Here is a 23,146-nt window from a genome sequence, read left to right on the forward strand (position 1 = left end):
TCCAATTATTACTGGTTTCCCAGCAAATAAAGATTTATAAGGATTTCCCTTTCAATTTTAATGTATTTAGCAATCCTTTTTGTCTTCATAATTAGGAAAATAATACTTAATCTTTTGGTGTTAATTCTTTTTGCTAGAATTTTATAATTTCTGGTTAGAAAATGAATTACAGAAAATTCTTATTAGGGTTTGTATATTAGATCAAATTAATTCATTGTGTCAATTTCACAGGGCCCAGAGAAGTGCTAAAATATTTTTCAACCGCAATGGATCAATCCCATGCCCAAATTAAGCATATGAGATTTCCCAGAGAGTGCAATGGAATGACTCATATTTTCTAAGTTTGATACATAGTTAAATATATTGCAGGCTCAGAAGGGTGAGATGGTATTTAACATCTTGTCAGGTAGCCATGTAAGAGTTAGACATCTAGTCTAATCTCAGTTTGCTAAATAGAAAATGGAGAATGACATTTATAGGTGATTCATATCTTTATAAAGCTTGTATCTAAGGTAAAATGGAATGAATCACACGACTAAGATGCTCAGCTATCTCTAAAATGGGAGACTTGATGACTAGTTTAGATTACATGACTAACCTTGGGTGGTTAAAGGTAAGTGAGAGTAATCCCATCCACAGTGGTTTTACATATGAGCATAATCTGACATCATTAAGATTTCTAGAAAGCCACTACTGAGTTCAGAGAAAGAATCAAGTCTGTGTTGAAGAGTAGGTATATATAGATGACCACTGCTTTTTGTGAAGTTTGAAGAATGTTCTGCAAAGCCATGATGTGAAATAAGTAGAACAGTTCTGTATACTGAGGAAGTCTTGAAGGAAGTGTTGTAGGATGTGGTCAATTGGTGTGGTAGCAGTAGAATTTTCATCTTGAAGCAGATTGAATTAATTTTGAAGCAATGTCTGTAGATTAGTTGCAGATGATGAAGAAATGGTGTTTGCAGATTAAATGAATCATGATGAAGAAAAAACATTATTTGTGGGAGATTTTGAATTTTGTGAAGTAAACAGGGATTTTAAGTTTGAAATGTGACTTGTAATATTTTCCAGTGTTGCATATTGGACATGATGGTTTTTCTTTAGAAAACAAAACCAAAACAAATCAAAAGCAAAAACCTGACATATTTGAGTCTCTAAAGTATGGATGATAAGACCAAAAAAGAAAAAAAATAGAAACTAAAATTTTCTAACTATTAATATCTGTTTGGGTTTTGTTTCTAAAGCTTTTTGTCTAAGTGGCTATGAAAAAAATGAGGTTAAATACTGAAATTTCCTTTTAAAAGACATCATTAAACACATAAGCATGTTTGTGAAAGACAAGTATACTTCATATTGAGAATTAGTTCGTGTTGGGCTGAATATACATTACAGACATGAAGGATATCTCTATGAAATCCTTTAATATTGTAAATGTTAGATAGTTGTGTACCACGCTGTTCTCCCACAGAAATACAGGCACTTTGTCTTATAATAGCAGTGGAGGTGTTATGAGCATTTTACATTTTCATAGTTGCTGATTAGTTTCCAACTTATTTCAGCTGAAACCCTGCTAGTTGGCCAAAGACTTACATTTTAGTCGTAGATCTCAGATCTTCTGCATTCTGTGTTGGATAGTCATTAGGTAAAATGCAGATACCATTCAGGAAGTAGACTGGGATCCAGATCTGCCAACTGGGTGATGAAAGAGCAGCCCTGCAGAGAACTTGAGGATACTGGTGGATGAAAAATTGAACGTGACCCTGTGGTGTGCACTTGAAGCCCCAAAAGCCAGTCATATCCTGGGCTACATAAAAAGAAGTGTGGCCATCAGGTTAGAGGAGGTGATCCTCCTCCTCTGCTCTGCTCTCGTGAGACCCCACCTGGAGTCCTGTGTCCAGCTCTGGGTTCCACAGCACAAAACATGGACCTGTTAGAGTAGATCCATGAAAATTATCAGAGGTCTGGAACACCTACCTCTCATATGCAGAGAGTCTGAAAGCACTGGGGTTGTTCAGCCTAACAAATATTTTGCCTTTCATTGCTCCAGCCTTTGCCTCTGTGATTCTAGGTCTCCCCACTTGTGAAAGTCCCCTCCACTTGTGAAATTTCAGTGTTTCTTTGTTTTCCCCAGTTTGTGTGTATATCTATTACCCATGCACACTATGGGGATTTCTGGAGAAGCAAAAACTCTCCTATTTATAATATCATTCTCCACTCCAGTCCAAAGCAACTGGAAGCAGCCAGCACAAAGAAGCCACTGGCTTTTCATATGGCTGGGCTGGAATATGTACTGTTAGTGTGTGAGGATGAGGTACACACACTCAAAGTTCAGTCCCAGAAACTGCATGTAGCTTGGCCATGCTCACTAAGGAAGGAATCACTGAAGGTATTGTCTGTTTTAAAACTAGAATTCAGATGCAAAGTACTGTGTCATAACAGAATGTTTTAGCCAAATTTTCAAACAGGTAACAGAGACATACAGTGACTCCATCTCTCAAATACATTTTAAACCAGAAAATATATTTTCCCCTTGTTTTTTTATTTTTTTTAAAGTAGAACTAGATAAAGAAATATATTTATATTTGCATATTCAAGTGAAACAGTAAATTTTAATATTGGCCTATGAATTGGAAAAAAAACAGCCTTGAAACATGTCATGCCACTCTCGTAAGAAATGGTGCTATTCAACAGTAATGAGTAACAGCAACAAGTGCAGCAAAAAGATGTTATTGCTGCAGATATCCCTGATGAATACTGAAATATTTGTATGTATGGAATTTCATTGGAAATGTTTTTGTTGGAAACTCATTTTAATAATAACAAAGAGGAACAAAAAAATATCTCTATGCTAGTAGAAAAATTCACCAGGCAGGTTAGTAAGAATATTACACTGTTATCCCAGAGAGGAAATCAGGACCTTCTCCCTTGAAGCATTAAAAAATACTCAAGCTGAAAAAACTTAAAGTACTACATTTATTAAGCTTTCTTTTTTCTCAGTCTGAAATCTAAACAGTGTTTTTACAAATGACACACAGATTATCAGCTCTTACATATAAGATAAACCTGCAGGAATAGATCACCAACACCTGCCTGCTTCTTTTAGAAACACTGATTCAGCCAGATTTGTTAATTGCACAGATACTATGGAAACTCTTACTATTGGAAAATTAAACATCTTCTGGAGGTGCTCATCTACCTTTGTTTGCTGTTCTGTGCAAATATTTTTATCTCTGAAAGAGGCAAGCTCCTGCATCTACTTTGGGCATACATTGGTTTCAGAGTTCTGACCACACATCTTCTATACAGCTTAAGGAAAATCTGTGGTTTATGAATCGAAACCAGTTTTTCTCAAAGACTTTTTCAATCATTTCAGTCACTACCCTTCCTGAAAGGTAAATATGGTAAAACAGCAGTCTTGTGTAAGTTTTGCTTCAAGGAATATCTTCCCACCATGAAAACAGTATTTCCAGTTTTCAGGCACCTTCCCCCACTGTGCAGTTGGCTATTAACCAATTATTTAATAACTAGCTGTGTTGTGACTAATTGAAGAGCAGACCTGTAATACCAAACTTCATTCCTTTGTGAGAAACATGTGTTCTCTCTCTATTACTCATATAACATTTTGTCTTCATGGTGAAAGAGTTTGAGAAAAATTACTCTGGTGGTTTACTAAAATTTTTTTGTAGACTTCTACAACATACCTCTAGCCCAGCTAGTCCAGTTATATAATTCTTGTGTGAATACCAAAATGCAAAAACAAGTTTCCAAAGTCACTCTACAATTCATAGTGTCTGTAAGTATATCAAAATGTCATATTTGGAAGAGTCAGCACAAATGCTGTTGCAAACAGGTGCTGTTTAGTGAACGGGGCCCATGAAAATAAGGACCAGATTGTTACATTCTTAGAAACTATTGTTTCTTTCACAATAAATTACTGCTTAGTATAGTCTCATGGTGGCAATCGAATTCCTGTACAGGTAGTCCTTTCACTTGCTTGCTATTGGGACAAGCAATAATAAAAATATTTTATGCAACTATTCTCTTTGTCAAAGCGCACATACTATGAATGCTTCATGGAAAGTTTGAAAATCTTCTTTATTATAAATGTGCAGTTCAAGATATTCAGTAATAACTACTATCACTATCAATATTGATCAACTACTATGACTGTTGATCAGCCTGGGTATTAATTATAATTTTTTTATTATTACTTTGAATTGTCAAAGTCAAAGAAATGTCTCACAAAGAAAGAGAAACCAATGTATGTTAACTCTGTAAATATTTTCCATGAAGGCAATAATATCCAATGGTTAAGAATCATTGATATTCTCCTTCATAATGTGCAACTTGTTAGTGTCTTTCAATGAAGAAAAGAACAAAAGTGTTAAAGGATAAAAACTATTCATTTGATGTTATTCAAAGTCTGACTTGGACAACCGTAGATGCTTTAATAGTGCTATCGCTTATTCCCTCTTCAGTGATACCTCCAGGAGAGTAACGTGAAGAGTGTAGTGTGTCTGACTGAAGTCTGTCAAGTATGGTATCTTATTTATCATACTGGCTAACAGCAGATGCCTAGAAAAACTGCAAAAGTATAATCATAATTTCCAAGATACTTCTTTCTTCTAGATATGTGTGCCTGGGACACTTTCTAAGCCAGAGGTTCTATCTTTCCATTTAAAATGCTCTGATGGATTTTTTTTTTTCCTTTTACAAATTTTTCTTTTGCTACAGTCAAATGGTTTTCTTATTGAAATGAGTTCTACTGTTTAGTTATGTACTAGGTGAAAATATATCTCATTTTGTTTTGAACTTATCACCAGAAGAAGATTTTTGTGTAATGAAAACAGAGGAAAGAAAAGCAGAACTGAACACTTTCTCTTACCCTTGTGATGCTGTGGACCTGTCCTACTTTCCTCCTCAGCATCTCTTTTGCAGGCTAGAAAATTTGAATCTATATAGTCTCCGTGTACAGAAGCTATTTCATACTTTCAATCATCCTTATAGTTCTTATCTACACTTTTTCTGATAAGATTATGGGTTTGAACTTTCATGCAGAACTCAGATTAGACAGTGAGCATATGTAGGGCTTAATGACACTTTCTGTTTATTTCCTCTAACTTCAATAAGTTTAAACATTCTGTTCACTTTTTTTGACTCTTCTGCTTTTATTAACACATTACTTAAGCACTCCAGCTACTCTGTGATGTTCTGAATCCTAATAGGTAGCTTAGAGCCCATTGCTATGTGTGCAAAATTGGGTTTTGCTTGGACATGGTGTTACTCTACCTGTGTTAACATGGAATTTCTTAGTATTACAAACCCTTTCTGCAGCTTTTCACATGACTTTTCTGTGAAACAAAGAAAGTGAAATGGCAGCTGAAATTCAATATCTATTGCATCCATCATGCAGCTAAACAGCCAAAGAATCTGGAAAAAGGTTTAACAAATACAGTAAACAATCAGAACTTTTCCTTGAACTTCCTCTGATTACTAATTACATATGCACTGTTTTGCCTTAGAAGCATAGAAATACCAAAATAATTGAGTATCATTAAGAAGATCATATTCAAGAGTAAATAATATAATGTCTTTGCCACATAAGTATTTAAATACTGAGGAAAGGCAGGAAGAAGGGAAGAAAGGAAGAAGGGAAGGGTGAAAGGTAAATGGTAGAATCAGTGTATGTGTTGGAAATTCAACTAGTGTTATAGTTGATCTGATGTGATATAGCTAGTGAAGATACATTGGTTTATATTAACTGAAAATCCGCAAAGTGTGACACAAAGACAGTTGACTTGAAGAGGGAAATTCTGCGATAAAGATATTTAATAATGAACCTGTTTTGTTGATGACATTTTCATTTAGAAATGGCACCAAGAGGAGATTTGGGAAGCATGTCTGGGGGTGTCTCGTGTTCTCCAAGTTCTGTGATTGTAACATGTTTATACTTTTACACATGACCTTTGATATTCTTTCTTGGATCTAGTTATTTTATAGCCAATACTTCAACATTTTATAAACGCTAACATGTAAAAATACCTGTTATGTCAAATGACAAGAATCGCAAACAGTATTTGCTTAATTTTTTATATATTCTATTTATAATAAATGTGGTCATTCATCACCAGATTATGATTATAAACTATACAATGTAGTGAGCCTTAAATTTATTTTCAAAGTACACTAATACTTCAGATTTTTCTCTGATATTATAAGAACATTGTTTGTATGGACTGCATGACTCCAGCTGACAACCATACCATGAATTATACAGCTTCTTCAAGTATAGGTTACAATGACACAAAGAAAATATTATCATTACTGTTTTAGCTGAAGCATGAAACAGCATTTGGCTGTCTGTCCAGCAAACCACTGTGGAAAATTTAATTTTATAGTTTCTGCAACAAGAGCCATATGTGCAGTGTTTTTCATATACATTCTTCCCTGCATAAGGAAAACTGTAGATAGCAGGTTAAACTGGGAGTCAGGTGTGCTAAGGACATGATACAGGTGAGCACTTTCAGAATTTCAAGAGTGACTCGTGCAGCTGTAGTCTAATAAGTAGTACAATGTGGATTGAATTAATGATTTATAGTTAGATGTATAAAAAGTGTGGTGTTGGCAAGGTTTTTTACTCTTAGGGACAAGAATAATAAACTAGTTAAAGCTTTTTTTATCGTAACTGCTAATTGAGTAGTCACCTCAACTAAAATAAACATGTTTTCAAATCACTGCTGTTTTCTCTGTCTTTTTATATTTTGTAACAGAAATGTGCCGGTCAGATGAGATGTAAGACAGCATGCATAATGCAGTCTGATGTAACACGAGTGAAAACTAGCAGTTTAGAGTCTTATCCTGCTCTTTTTAATGGCTATGCACAGTCTCCCAAAGTCATGTCCACTTATGTTGAGCCATGCCAATCGTTTCCTTCTCAGATTTTGTCTTCTCCTGGAAGCAAGCCAGATATGTAATGAATCTGAACCTTTATGCAGAAAGTTGATCCTTCTCTCACTGAAGTCTTTAGAGTCCTTGTCATTGACTTCAATGGGTGTATGATCACACTCCACACTCTGACACTTCAATAGTCAGGGACTTAGTGTTATTGTTCAGAAAGGCCAGGATCTCAGGATCAATCCGTTCCACCACCCATCACCCACATACTTTAGTTATTTTAATTAAAGTTAGATCCCTTTATTATCAAATAACAATGCTTTTATTTTAGGCCTAGGGAAAAAAATAGGCAATGTTGTATTTGTACCTTGCCCAGAAAATTATTGGCATTAGAATACTTATGGAGGAAGCGTCATAAGGATATCTCCTGTGAGCTGTAAATTAAAAATGTCCTAAAGAAACTCATCTTCATGTCATTTCTTGGAAGCAATGGCCATGAACATAGCTCACAAGTCCGAGGGCAATTCTGCACCACAGACCTGGCACTGACATGGCAGTTCAGCTTACATTTCACCCACAGTGGCACAATCAGCTTTAGCAGTGCCAACACGAATAGCGTCTACTTTCTGTGCTTCTTCTGGCTCTCCATTTCCTGTCAGTCACATGGGCTTCTGAGGATGAGTCAGTGATGCAGATGGCTTTTTTCTTTTGTACAGTATTTAATGTAAAATTAACATAACAGGGTATTGCTTGTAGTGTTCCCACAAAGGGTAAATCTCCTCTACCAATTTTAAATATGCCTTAATCAAAGATTAAAAATACCTTTTAGCAACCCAGTTCAGAACTAGTCCCTGAGCTAGTGCTTGTGTGTTGTGATGTTTATGCAGTATGTGAGGGTAGAGGCTGGATGAAAAGGCCTGTAGGAGCGTAAGTTCAGTTTCTGCAACGTCATGTGCTTCACCTCACATATATAGTTGAATATTTGGGTGATTTTTCAATTTGATATTTCAGAACAGTATCGACCATAATTCTATAAGAAACAATTATGTAGTATAAGCAAATCATCTCTGAGAAGTACAAGTATCTCATGAAGTTAAAAAATCATTTTTTTAAGAATATAATATTATAAGTATTTTCTTGCACGTTTTACAGTTCCAATTTATACTAGCATCTATATTTCTTAATTTATTTGATTTCCATTCATTGTGTAAACTTTTATTTCTGTGACCTATTTGAATAATGTGCATGAGCTAAATGTGCTTAGTAAATACATATGTACTATATACACCATTTAGAAAGTATTATTCTAATCATTTGTATCTTAGAGCAAACAATTGTATTTTTGTCACAGCTGACAACATTACTTGCCATTAGTTACAAATCTAAATAAGTGCTTGAGATATACACCATGAAAAACATAAAAAATCTAAATAATTGAGAAACACACAATGGAAAACATAAAACTGAAACACTGTATTTAGAATGAGAGAAATTTAATTTGATCTTATGTAGATACAGAAAAATACCTTATTATTTAGTCATTTACTCCAGTATGAACTGGGGGTACCAAAATCAGACTGGCAGCATTTTGGCACCCATTTCAATTGGTGTAGATATGGCCAAAGGATTTGGAGCAGTGCTGAATCATATCTGTAGTTACTCACGCAATTGTGTTTGTTATTGATGTTGCAGGATGGTGGTTAGCTACTCAATTCTGAATATTACTGTGCACAAATGTCAGCTACTGACATCGTGACTCAGACACAGGAGCTGCATCACCCTGCATTCCATCTCATTGCTCCATTAAAATCAGTAATTACTTTAATACTGTGCAAACATATCAGTAAGATACTAAACATAAGGTACTAAATTTCCTGTGGTTAAGATTATTAGAACACATCAATCCAGTCATGAATGTCTCAGGCAGCTGTACTTTGAATTTATAATCTCCAGGGAATATGTGTCTGTTGCGTCATTCCCACTCTGGTAATGTTAATGAATGCCATAGATTTCATATGGTTTTTGTGTGCCAGTTTATTAACATCAGAAGTGCAATGAAATTCATATTTTACACATGCACATGTTGTCATGCTACCTATATTTTGATTATATTTAACTTTACTAATGCTGTAATATTGTTTGCTGCTATATTGTTAATTTTTCATAGGAGAATTCTTCTTTCTTATATATACATTGCAAAGGACAGTAGTGCCCATATTCTGATCTATATACAAATCTAAATAAGAAGCACAATTATGTGTATGGAAATAATATACCTGTCAAGAGGAATGTTTCATGATTTCTTACATTATATCCATAAAATACCAATTTTTTTAATGTGACATCTAAAATTCTTCCTGCAAAATGCTTTTATATTAACAAAGGTGATTAACACTAAAATCTAATGTAATGCCATCTAGTCTTTCTAAATTCAATTCTAAAAATAACTCGTCCATCTTTGAAAATGAAACTTATCTAATGACTATTGAAGAATTTATTGCTACTCTTTTCTCAAGTTATGATTTAGCAATATAATTTGGGAGATAGTATTTATCATTCTCAGTTGATGTCAGTTGACTCTGCACTGGTAATTAAAGCATGCTGAACCAAAAGGTTCTGTTTTAAATACAAAGAATAAATGAATTAAAGTAGCAGAAATGAACGAATGTGAAACTTTTTCTGGACTGATTCTCTGGTCACACACTGACAAAAAATACTTGAAAGCTTGCTGGATAACAGAAATGATACACAAAGTAATAACTGTCGGGGAAGAAAAGGTAGTTAATGTAGACCATGCTCATGGAGCAGTTACAATGAGACTAATGGATTTTTCCCAGTTTTCAGAACATTTTTGACAATATGGACTTTTAGTAATAGTATAAAACCAAACTGCTTGAACTGTGTTACACTTCTCAGTCTCATGATGAGATCTCATGATCATCCAGTGACAAAAATGGTAATAAAAAACCTGCTATAAGATCCTGATATGTGAGCAAGGCTGGCAGTGAAGTGGTCTGGGAGAGTGGCATCAATGAAAAATGAAAGTCAAAGTGATGGTACTGAAGTGATCAGATTTGTTAGGAGTCTGGCAGAAGGGAAATAAATAAGTCCTCTTTGCAGAGTAACTTCCCTACAGTTGAGTTCCTATTCCAGTGAAGCTCAGAAGAGAATTTGGATTATTGTCTCAGTATTTCACAAACAATGAAATCAGCACTTTCATGTACCTGAGCTATACCATACTCTCTCATTCTACCAGCTGTTGCTAAGCAACTGAAACAATAATAGTGATGTTTACCTAAAGCCTCAATTTATTTTACTTTATTTTAGAAAAGTAAACAAATAAAATCCACCCTGTCCTCAGTGAACTCCATCTGCAAAATGAGTTTGCATCTATGAAGAATACTCTTGTTTTAAAGGGCACTAAATCTGTCTTTAGCTCAGCATTTTACAGTATGGGATCTTACCCTCTGTAAAAGAACTTTTTTCAACACTACCTCCTAAATATTTAAAATCTAGTATAGAACTTGCATTGTTTTCCTCTCTTTTCAATGTATTATCTTTCCTTAATTTTGATGAATGTTAAAAACAATTGGAGTAAATTCAAAGGAAGAACAAAGAGAATTCAGAGAATTTTGCTTTACTGGGCTAAAGTCATTATTTTTGAAGGAAAAAGGATAAAACAACTTCATATAGTCTAGTTGCTTTTAACTAAGAATTTATTGCTTTGTCAGAAGGGAAAAGTGTCAACCTGTAACCTTAAGAGAGTGATTATTGTATTTTTATTTTTTTGGTTTCTGTTAGTCAGTGGAACTGAATTAATGGTGGTTTAGACAGGATTTTTTAAAAAGCATTAAAAGCCATTTAAAAAAAGAAACAAAACATTTTCTTGCAGAGAAACATATTTTGGTGCATTTTATTTTCCCATTAACTTGTGTGAATACTGATTTATTGGTCTTTTTGGACATTCCAGTATTGAAAAGGGAACATGAAATATCTTTTTCTCAATTTGTAATGGCAATGTAATCAGGCTGATGTATAATATACATTTCAACATTGAGAACTTAATTAAAATAAAGAAAAAAATTCCACATGTCAGCAATTAAGATGTTTTGCTCTGGTACACAGCAAAGCTACCATTGTGGTAGGATTTGTTTCAGAACTTCTTTCTAAATAGTAATATTAATCTTTAACCTCCAGGATAATTTAATTTCAGTTGGGTGCTGGATAAAGGCTTAAATATATATAGGAAATTGCACACAAAGCTATTTCCTGACTCTCAAAGTACTAATCCGAGACTTTAAAAACACTAGCTTTTCTGTTACATCAACACAATCAATGAATATATATCCTGCGGCTAGAAGTAAGGTCTGAGTTTAAAATGTTTTATAGACTGGTGAAGTTGCAGTCACTTTGTGAATGTCTGCATCAGAATTTAAGGTTATTACATGCATTCAAGCACTTACCAACCATTCTTTTCATGTGAGATGGTCCTAGTGAAGGTCCTAAACTGGCCACAGACAAAAATTGCAGGGTTTGCATGGATCTGTATTTAAAGGAAATAAATTTAAATTTTGCAATTTAGTTGCCATTTTTTCCTCTATTTTTAGCTTTAGCTGCCAAACTACAGAATATTTAGCGATTCAGGAGCAGCTGATTGTGTTAGGAAGGGTTGAATCTGACAACCAACAGAGGTGAGGCTCCCCCATCTGCATACCCCAGACACATGAAGTGGCAAGGCTGAGCAGCTTTTCCCAATAGGTGCATGCACGCAGAGCACACGTACACACTGCATACACATGTATACGTACAGCCAGCTACACAGATTAACAGAGGCAGACATGTTCAGCACTGATATGAACTCAGGCAGCACCAGGAGTGTCATCCTGCCCCTCTCTGGCTGAGCAGGCTAGAGGTCCACACACTCACAGAGCTGACCACAGCTCCCCTGTTTCTCCAGCAGCCTCTCCCTGCTTGCTGTGGTCTTATCCTTGGAGAAACTCTCCTGTCTTCCGCTCCACGTCACCTGCTCGCCAGCTGATCAGGATAGACCACAGCCAACACTCACACACTCACTTGCGCACCCACGCTGGCTCTCAGTGCTGCACTGCAGACACACAAGCTCTTGCCCTGGCCCAAACTGGGGCTGGTACTTTCTGTCACTCACTGGGGTGTCCCCAGTCACTGGCCTCTAGGCACACATGCCCTCTGGCCCATGGTCCAGCCCAGCTGCTGGCATCCTGACCCACACTTGCCCCAAGCAAATCACTCACCCGTGGGCCCCTACAAACCCTGTGGGGGCACAGACAGACAGGCCACTATTTACACATGACCAGCTCTGTTTGTCCCCTCGGTCCTCTATTTTGTCATAGTTGTTCCTTCCCAAATCATCTATCTTTTTTTCCACCTCTGTTTTCTTCCTTAAACATCCCATAAAAAAGTCTTCTGCAATCCCAAAACACTCTTCTCTGACACCCCATAACATCTCCGACATCCCAAGCAGCAACCCCCCAGGTCTGGAGGGGTATCTGGAGCTGCTCCTCTTGGCACATTGAGTTAGGCATCACACCTGGAAACTGGACCTGAGGTTCTTCTGGGACAGCCCTGGGAGGCCTCAGATAAGGGCATCCCCTTCCTCTGAGTCCTTACCTTGGGCTTCCACCTGTCCTGCGTATATGGAGATGGGCCTGTGATTAATGGGGTGATGGGTCTGGGAGGAGGTGGGGCAGGGTGGTGATTGGTCTTCACCATCTGCCATTGTCTCTTTGTGCTCCTTTGTGGGTGCACAGATGAGCTTTTTATCATATAAGCTAATAGATAGTTAATGAGTTTTAAACAATTTCTCACTAATTCTCTTGAAATTAACTATTTTTGCCTGGGTCTTGCAAAATCATAGCATCGTGAGTAAATTTACACTGTTCTAATTTCACGTTAGGCTGGAACTGTCTTGAATGTTTAAATACTTGTAGTATTGAAGCTTTGAGGCACCGTCTCTCCCCAATGTTGAAAGGCAATGGTGGGCACAGGAAGCAGATGCAGGCATGGTGCAGGCAGCCACTTTGTGAGATCTTTGTGCTGTTCCTGATGGCCAGGGTGTGCCTCAGTATTGCCAGAAAAGATGGTGGCTTGCAGTTGTGAATAAGTCTTCAGTGATACCTAAGCTAAAAGGAACTTGGTACTTTCTGATTTGATTAATTCATTGGAAAATGCCTTTAATGGTCTTGTGAGGTTTACTTAATAATTGATTTTTAAAGGCCACTTGAAATAGCCAACAGCTGTTTAAAACAGTCATCAGAAATAGTGCCTTTGCCTCCCTGGCCATTTGATATTTCTGTTCTTGATTGAAGTTAATTTAGGAAATAACAATTTTATTGGGTAGTAACATTATCAGAAGATGGCTTTGGGATATACTAATGAGAAAGAAGTGATAAAGGCCCTGTGCAGAGCATGGCCAGTCAGCAGCAGGGGCTGGTGTGGGCCTGCAGGTCTCTATGGAGGCAGGAAGTGCCAGGAGCTTACAGTGGACATCAATGAAGGAGAAAGTAAGAAGATAGCATATGAAAACACAAAAGAAAATAAAAAGAAAACCTATTTGTCTTATAGCTATCTACTGTTCCACCATCTCAGTCGATGGTGGCGATAATTCCATCTGTAGTTACCTGTTGTAGTTCCAGAGGAAATCTTTTTTGTTGTACATATGTACAATATATCTTTGCACTATCAGGAACATTTGTTGTTTACCTTTCTTGTCAAAAGTCATATTTGCAAAACTGTTGCTGTCACAAGCTTTGCTGCCCAAAGTCATTTAAGTTGTGGCTAATACTTAGTACCAAAGTTCCTGCAAGTGTGCACATACATGAGTTAGAGGAGTCATAATTGCAGACATGAGGTGCTCTGGATACATGAGAGATGTGCATTTGAATTTTCTGTGCAGAAGGGAGAAATTTAAATCTATGAGGGCTCTAACCATCGTTTCTTATAATTAAGGCCTCATAAATAAGGATAAAAGAGAGATGATAGAGACAGGGATTCATCCTGCTATATATGCAGAGGAAGTGATTAATGCTGTTGTGTGCAGACTTCCAGAGGGAATTAATCCCAAGGCAAGGTATGTGAAGACATGTGTATCAGTGAGATCTCAGTAAGATTTAGGGGCTTCTGGGCCCTCTCTGAAGGCTTTCCTGGAAATAAAATATTAGTGTCCGAGAGCATTGCAAGCCAACATTATAAAACTAAAAATTATTTCTTTCTGAACACAAGTGGAGCAAGTAGGCTGCAAGACAGCTTTGCTATGCCCATAGATATTCAGAAAATAAAGGGAAGATTAATGAAGACAGCAAAAAATATAGATCTGTTTTATAATTCCCATGCCTGAACAGTTCTCTGTGGAAAATTCCTTAATGTATCTTTTTAAAGATTAAAAATTGTAAGAACAGGTTATGGAACAAATAGATGAAATAAACAGTAGTGTCACAAGCACCATGTGTTATCCAGAGTTTAAAAGACAATGAAGGAAAAAATTGCTGTACTGCTAATGTAATCACCAGATTCAATTCACCTGAGATGCCCATATTTAAAAGGGACTGAGAGGTGTTAAGGAACTAAAAGCTGGAACACTTGAAACTTTTGTTAGGAAACTATATTAAAGAAAATAACTGATTGACAAATGGTTAAATATGATATACTGAAGAAGAATCAATTGGAGTTCTCTGAAGAAGTTAGCCTGAATGTGGGTAAAGGTGGTAAGAATTCCAAAAGATATTGGAAAAGGCTCCCCAGTAAAGACTGTAAAGAAAACAAGTCAGGTAAGGCATAAGAAATTCTATACATTTCTAAAAGATTGGCTAAAAGTTGTGCCTCAGGAATAGAATATGGACACTTTTTACAATGGAGGGAGTCATCCTGTCATCCCAGAGAGATCTGTGCTGGCGTCTGTGTTGTTCAGTACACTTATAAATGATCTGCAAAAGGAGGTAAGCAGTGAAGTGACTGTGATTATAGGAAGTTATGAGTTAATGAAGATGAGGACCAATTGTGAAGAATTACAAAAAAGGCCTTATGTGACCAAGTAAAGGGGTGTTGAAGTAGTTGATAAAATTCAGAGTAGATGAATGTGATGTGATGCACATAGTTGTAAAATGTAGGAAATCTACAGGGGAAAAAAAAATGTAGTAAATCCTAATCTTCTATGTGAAATGACAGACTCTAGCCTCCCTGTAATTCTGAAGGAAAGGAATCCTGGTTATAGTACATTGTCCCATAAAAATGTCAAGATAATGCTTACCTTAGCAAAAGAACAGATCGAGTTAGTAGGAGAACAGAAAAGGGATTAAAAATATCACTGTGTAAACAATGTGTATACCTCTTCAATATTACAAGAAGTTCTGGTATCCCTATTTCATGAAGGGTATAATAAAGCTGCAAAAGGTTCGCAGAAAGGTGATAAAGTGGCTTTAGTACAAAGAACAGCTATATAAAGTAGAACTTTTGAACTTGAGAAAAAAACCTGGGATGTGATAAAGGTCAATTAGATGGTAAGTGGCATAGAAAGCATCAATATGAATCATCTGTGTGTTCACTCTTCATACAAAAACTTAGTGGGGCATCAAATGATCTTAACAGATGGTAGCTACTGAACAAAGACAAAGAAGGGTTTTTCATGTTTTAGGATTCCCTCTACAATACGTTAAAGATCCTAGAAGTTAGTATAGACTCAGAGGATGACTGGACGAGTTTATGGGAATGAAATCTATCAAGGGCTATTAAACAGAAAGACAAGGCTGCTGGAATGTGTTCCTTTTAAGAAATCCCTGAGATGAAGATCTTGAAGGGGAGGGGAGTTTTCTGACGAAGCCCTTCCTAGGTAACACCTTTGGCTTGCTGTTGGAGAAAAGATATTAAGCTAAATGAGCCTTTGATCTGTCTGAGCACATCTATTCTTATTAAACTTTCTAATAAGACTTTAACTCATATTAGATTGTACTTTAAAGAATGAGGGAGATACGATCTTGCTAGATGTCTCAGCCTCATTACTAGTTGCTGTGTTCCTCTGTAGCTGCAGAATGGAAGATGGTACTCACAGTCATAACAAGAATAAATGTGACTTCATTTACATTATCATGATTGTTCAAAATGTCTTTAGCATCAATGACTTTAGGTAGTTTTGGTGCATTTTATAATTTGCTTGTTCAAAATACACATATCTTGCAAAAATTGCTTTCTGTGTATAGAATTGCTTTTGTCTGTATATACATATATCAGTATTCCACAGAATACCTTATGAATTACAAGAAGATAAGTGGTTGTCCTTTTGCTCGTTTCTTGGAGAAACATTTGAAACTTGGAAAAAAAAAAAAAAAGTCAATGAATCTGTACTTTGCTAGTTCTAATTATTAGATACTGGAAAATGGGGGGAAGGGGGAAGTATGGGGGATGATAACCATAGTAATGATAAAGGCCCAGGAAATAAAAGTCCAATTTTTAGAAAATAATTTTGTAAGTTTGTATTTTGTCTTATTCAAAATCTTATGGCAAAGCAGTTTTCAGATTCTACTGATTCTTAATGATTATACCACCTGTTTGCCTTCAGCATTTAAGGCAAAATTGCAATGTTTGAAGTTTTCTTGGTGAGCTCTCACTTAGGGGTCACAACTGAGAAATGTTGAGTCTGAAAAGGTATGCCTAGGGCTGGTACGGGGTTTGAAAAGAACCTTCCTAAGATAAAATAAAGCTGAAATAAGTGTAAATAATTTTCAGCTACAAAAAAAGAGCATCAGTTTTCTTAAATTACGCTTTTTATATCATAAAGTTAAAATAGCTGTCCTGAAATATGTTCTTAGAGACAATTTATGACACAAAATTAATGCTAACAGCATAGTTTATATTCATGTAAACAATGATGTGGTGTCATACTAAGAAAATTTTGGTAGTCTAATACACCTTTAATATTAAATTAATTCAGTGTACTGATATTGTACTCAATGAGTGACTGCATGTCTTGTGAAAAATGGCATAATTTATTTTTTTATTTGACACAAGGGCCCGAACTAAAGTGAAATGTATGGGTAGATATTTATGGGGTATATTCAGATGTATTCAGCCTACATTATCTTCTGTGCTTACATTCAGCTTAGAATAACTACTTAAACTGCTGATATTATTTTAATATTTTCTTGTCAGTATGTTAATTTTCTTTTTTTTTTCTTGACACTTTCTGCTATTAAGGCACCCATAAGAAACAAAGAATTCTTAATTAATCTCATCAGTGTCCTCCTGCTCTGTGGTGTCTCTGCAGTCAGAAACTGCATTTTTTGTGGGATATTGCATTGCCAACTCTTATCTAATTTGCTGCCACCTGTCACCCATAAGTCTCTTCATTCCTGTTCTCCAGATACATCCTCCTACTGAATCTCCCAAGTGATTTGATGCTGAATTTACTCCTTGGCAGAGGTGTAACATCTGACAGTTCTGAAGGTTTTAGACTTGCAGATATTGACAAAATAGGTATTACACAGATAGCAGCTGATCCTTTTTTCCAAACACTGTTCTGTTAACATGCTTCATGTCTTAGCCAGTCAGGGACAGACCTAGAAGGATGTCAGTTTTCTAGGCCTGCACAGCTCTTAAAGTCTCTTTGAGTATTGCTTAGTTCAGAAGTGAGAACCTCTTTGCAATTGTCAGTGTGCAGCAATGAGATTACAAGGAGTTAACTGTGTATTAAATTTCTTCTAGGATTTTTATTGGGTTTTTTACTGAACACTAAGTAAATGAGTATGTATTTATATATATGCATATAAAATTAAGAAGAAACCTAAATAGCATTTCACAATAATAATTTTTCTTTATGGTTCTCTTTTTGCCTCATGTTTACTGGGTACAAGGTGAATATGCAGCAAGTTTATGAGTAGTTTCAGAACTGGAGGGATATATATACAGGAGAGAAAAAACAAACTGGAGAGAGAAAGTGCTATGGGTGGTAAGAAATACTTAAGTTAAACAGGGGTATAATTTTGGCTGCCTCATTTATCATTAGTATTAGTTTATTTTCCAAGAAGATAATGCTCAGTAACTTGAATCTGCAGTGAGGAGTACAAAATGCTTTTTGGAATAAAACTGGGACCAATCACTGACAGTTGCAAAAACTGTGAGTAGGCATCAAACGCCTCTGTAAGGAAGCTGCTGAGTTATGGCCATTTTGGGGGTGGGAGGGCTCACTTACTACCCTATCAATATTCAGTTTTACCTTAACCCAGCTGTAGGGTTTCCTAAGAGATTGGGGAGCTAATTTGTTTGTCTCCCTGGAAGTCAGAAGTGTAGTTAACATATTGCATTTACATATGCAATTACATATGCTGTATTGCATTCTTTATACACCAGAATTACAAATATCTCCTGCTGAAAGGTGGTTCTGTCCTTGATAGATTTTAGAAAATTTGTTAACTTTCACTTGATAGCTATCCTCTTTCAAAGAAACCTTTTCACGCTGGCGTGGTAAGAAAGCTGTTGTGCAGTACAACTTGTAGGTAGTACACATTTTACACAAACTGATTTCTGGATGTTGGAGACATGAAATAGCTCATTAGAGTATTAGGGTGGTGGGCTGTCATTATAATTTTCTTTTTCTGCTTTTGTGACATTGTTTCTGTAGTAATTAGATTATTTCAAATTTCTTATGACACTTGTATGATATTTCCGCTGTGGTTGTAGGAAGAGGAATACAATGCAAAGCATCTGCAAGAATGCTGAAAAGTTACAGTGAACAGTACATAGCTGAAACTTTCATGCTAAATTCATGGTGTAATAGATTCCTTCTTCAGGAACGTTTAATAATACCGTTTTAATAAAGTAATGCGAATCAATTGGTAGGTATACTAGAGAAGATTTTTACTTTAAAGGCCTCCTGAATCCCCATAGCCTTTTTATCTCTTCATTAGAGTTTTTGTTATATTTGAAATTTAGTAGAAAATGATTACTTATTAGTTCTTTAGTTTTAGCAGAAAATCCCTTTTATTAAATCCATTTTATGAAGATTTAGAAACCTCCCACAAGCATTTGATGGCACTGCTCTGAAAGATTCAGTCTCAGAGAGCTACTGCTGGGAAGTTAAAAATAAAATCGCAGCTTGAAATACTTTTCTGGTTTAGGTATAACAATAAAATGCTGAGATTATACTTGTTCTGAAGTGCTTAAAATGCATGTAATAATCCAGGCATTACAGTGCACAGAATGTCCTTAAACTTTTCTCTGTTCAAATATTTCATTAACACTTCTCTCCAGCTCTGAGCCAGTGCAACTTTTGTGTGTGGGATTAACAAAATCAAGTAGGAAATTATTAAGAGTGTGCACTGTAAATCAAGGTTTCTTGCTGAGGAGTTCCTGTTAATGAGCTACCATACCCTCATAAGATCTGTAGGATGCACAAACCAGACACAAATGCCTGCTGAATAAACCCTTAGTGTTATTTTTTAAGAATTAAAAAAAAAAAAAAAAAATTAACACGTTCCTGATTACAATACACATGGTACTAAAAATATTACACCACAGAAATTTTGCCATGTTTTCAAAATATAAAAATCTTAATGTTGGTTGCAACAGGATGTGTAATAAATGCATGTCTACATTTTGTTTTCCATATTGAAAGTATGTTTCAGAACAGCAGAAATTCTAATAGTTTAGTATTTATATAAAACTTTATAAATGGCATTCACCAAAAAGCTCTGAACACTCTCTGGCATTAAAACTGTCAGTCTGTTGAATTTATGACATCAAGACTAATGCTTAAATTTTACATTTGGATTAATAAGTCATACATTGTTAATACTACATAACCTCAAAAAATGATTAATTGCATAAGAAATAGTAGGTGTCTCAGAAAATCCGGTGAAGGGGTTTTGAATCCAGAGGGAAGAATGTTCTAAATGCAATTTTATGTGGTGTTTGTAATTGAGAAAAAATATTATAAAATTAAGTTTATGTACAGTTACTCATGTACTGTAAGCATGTATGTACTGTAAGCATGTAAGCATTTATAGTGGGGGATGAGAAAACCACCAAAATACATAATTTTCTTTCTTCTTTTTCAGGTCAGAACTGTGGAGGCTTAGTACAGGGACCAAATGGTACTATAGAAAGCCCCGGATTTCCTCATGGTTATCCAAATTATGCTAACTGCACGTGGATCATTATCACAGGAGAACGTAACAGGATACAATTGTCATTTCATACTTTTGCCCTCGAGGAAGATTTTGATATTTTGTCAATTTATGATGGACAGCCACAGCAAGGCAATTTAAAAGTGAGGTAAGGTACCTTTTTTTTCTTTCTTAATTTCTTTTTCTCTCTCACTCTTTATGTCTCCCTTTCTCTCCAGAATATACATTCTGATGATATGTTACAACTACGTTGTTTTTCCTTAGTTCGTCCCTAGCCAGGGAGGTAGCAGTGCCTCAAGATCTCACAACAAAAGACATTAATCCAAGTTTCAGATCTTTATGGCCCTAGCTTGTGTATCAGTAGCATCAGTTGTACTTAAAATTTGCACAGCTCAAGGTCACTTTTGGTAAAGGTCCTCAGCACAGGAGTATCCCACATTGCAGTAGCTTATTTTATTTATCTGTGCCCTGATGGAATCTATATTTGAGCCAGGAACCCTTTCCTGAAGGCACCTGTTCCCATTTTTTGAAAGGACTCTTACTGAGATCCTGCTTTACTTTTCTACCATGACTACTATATTTGAATTAGAGGATGGGTATGCTTCTTATGCTAACACTTTCTCTCACTAGATGTGGCATAGAAGATGTAGTGGACAATACAGTATTTTATGCGAGGCACAACCTCTCTAGTGAGTGTTAGGCGTCTGGAAATGCTTGCCAGATTAAATCCTTCAGGTGACTGTTGCCTGCCTTGCAGATGAGTTGAGCTGTAAACTGTTTGACCTTGCCAAAATTGAAATTCTTCTCCATCTCTAAGTAGATACAATTATTAAGCAATTAGGGACATTTAAAGGTCAGAAACTGGGGTATCTTATAAGTCTAAATACCAGTGAGGTTACGAAGAGGCTTTATGGAAGCTTTTTGATCTTGAAGCTTTTCACAACTTCAGATTTTGGTACATTAATTTCATTGGTGTCTTGTTTTGGGCTCCTTGGTCACTTGCTGAATCTGGACTGCAGAGCTAGCAAGCAAACATTGCTATTGGTGCTGCTCTGTCATTTTCTGTTCAGACATGAGATTTATGGAGTATTGTAAAACACTGCTGTCACTTTTGTTATCTGATTATTCTTTTACATGCTGATGACTTATAGTATACTGCTAAAACAAATGTGGGAACATCACCAATTTGTTTCACATTTTAGTGGGTAACATCACATATTTTTGACAAGAACAATGTTGTGATTGATTGTTGACTCAGTTCAAAAAGTTCTGAAAACTCTGGAAGGTAGTACACAGCTACTGATACTTTTGTTGCACAGTGTATGTGCTTCATTTACTGTACTGAACTGACCTTTAGTACTTGTATCACCTTTACGCAAGGATTAATATTTCTTTTTCAGTCAAATGCTTTTATTATCATTAGCTAACATGGCTGCTTGTTTTGCACTAATCTGTTAGTAGAAGATTGTTTCACGGAAGAGCTCCAACTGATGTTCTGTGGGTATGAGCATAGAAGACAGAAATTCCTAAGTGTGATCTTGATCCCACTGAAGTCATTGTAATTGCCACTGATTTCAGTAAAATAAGGATTTCATTTCCAGCTTCCAGCAGTGAAGAAAGTATTTCATTAATTCTTGCTTCTGTTTGCCAATTAGTTATCTTCATAAACAGTATTACAAAGAAAAAAGAATTTGTTGTCTTTGCAGCATGCAGAGGTTAAAAAAGCAGAATTTGAATGACAGGTTTCTGTTGACATGTCTCATTCCCTGTGACATACCCTTTTTTGCACAAAGCACATTCACAGGTGTACCCCTCTAAAATTATACATTTCAAGACAATTAACTCAGCAGATATTGGAAAATTATAGTCTTGTTCTTTTAGCTGACAGCATGCAAATGCAGGAGAGCATCTAGGAACTTCTGCTTTAGGGTATGATTTTTTTTCTTTAGATAAAAATACTCTACTAGAGTTTGGGTAATTACATTTCTTTAACCATCATGTAAAATCTAGAGGTATTCCTTAAAAATAGCTGTGTAACTATATACCTCTCACAAACTATAACAATTAAGTAATATTCATGCCAGATTTTGTATAGTATTTTCAGCTGCTAAAGCAAAATTGGATAAAAATTAATAGTACATTCAACTAGTTTACTGTGCTGCCTAAAGGAACTTTTTGAGTGCTAAATGTGCACCAGGATACTTTCACTACATATTGACTGCAAATCCCAAGAAAACAGGAATATATATAAAATATATTGATATGATAAGGGAAAACAATGAATTGTTTTAAGCTGTTTGTGTAGAAGAAGAAAAGAGAAACACATAGTTTTAAGATGTATATGAATTTCTTTGGTTAGTGCATTATTAAAGCATATACTGATTTAAGGGATAAATTACATATGATAGTGATAATAAGTTATTGTAAGATACGTTATGAGGAGGTTGAGAAGTAAGACAGTAGCAGAAAGAACAATGTAAGCAAAAGATAAAGCACTAAATGTAAACAAAAGATAAGGCACTAAAAAGTGCTATTTTACATCTTCCTGTTTTTCTAGATAAAACCCAACTACCATTCTGTTATTCTGTATAATTACTCAGATCTGTGGTCAAAAATTCTCCTTAAAATATTTCTACAACTGCTTTATTTTTATCACTGTAAAGTTCATAGAATATAAAACAGCTTTTAACATATATATATATGTTTTATATATGGGAAAACATAATCCAGAAGTGCATCACAGGCTGGGATTGACCCAGCCTGGGAGCAGCTCTGTGTAAAGGGAGCTGGGGGTCTTGGTGGACAACAAGCTCAGTATGAGAGAACAGTGAGTTGAAGTGGCAAAGAAAAACAACAGGATGCTGGATTGCATCAACAAGGGCATCAGAATTCATTATGCCACTTGACTCAGTGCTTGTCAGGCCACACCTGGAATACTGTGTTCAGTTTTGGTCTCTGCTATATAAAAAAAATACGAACAGGCTGGAGAGGGTGCAGAGAAGGGCCATAAAGAAGATCACAGGACTGGGAAGACTGCCATATGAGGAAAGGCTGGGAGAATTGGGTTTGTTCAGCCTTGAGAAAAGAAGGTTTAGGGAAGACCTTAT

General features: G+C 35.8%; 1 protein-coding gene across 2 annotated transcripts in view; it reads left to right on the forward strand.

Annotated features, from left to right (window-relative positions):
- Positions 1-23,146, forward strand: part of CSMD1 (CUB and Sushi multiple domains 1) — a 1,179,538-nt gene that overhangs the window by 196,579 nt on the left and 959,813 nt on the right. For both annotated transcript variants that reach the window (XM_042802880.1, XM_042802881.1), the window contains exon 2: positions 19,971-20,187. In XM_042802880.1, coding sequence (XP_042658814.1) covers positions 19,971-20,187 — 217 coding nt within the window. The remainder of the gene's footprint in view (positions 1-19,970; positions 20,188-23,146) is intronic.

This window comes from Tyto alba, unplaced genomic scaffold, assembly GCF_018691265.1.
Source record: "Tyto alba isolate M040663 unplaced genomic scaffold, T.alba_DEE_v4.0 Super-Scaffold_40, whole genome shotgun sequence".
Lineage (NCBI taxonomy): Eukaryota > Metazoa > Chordata > Aves > Strigiformes > Tytonidae > Tyto > Tyto alba.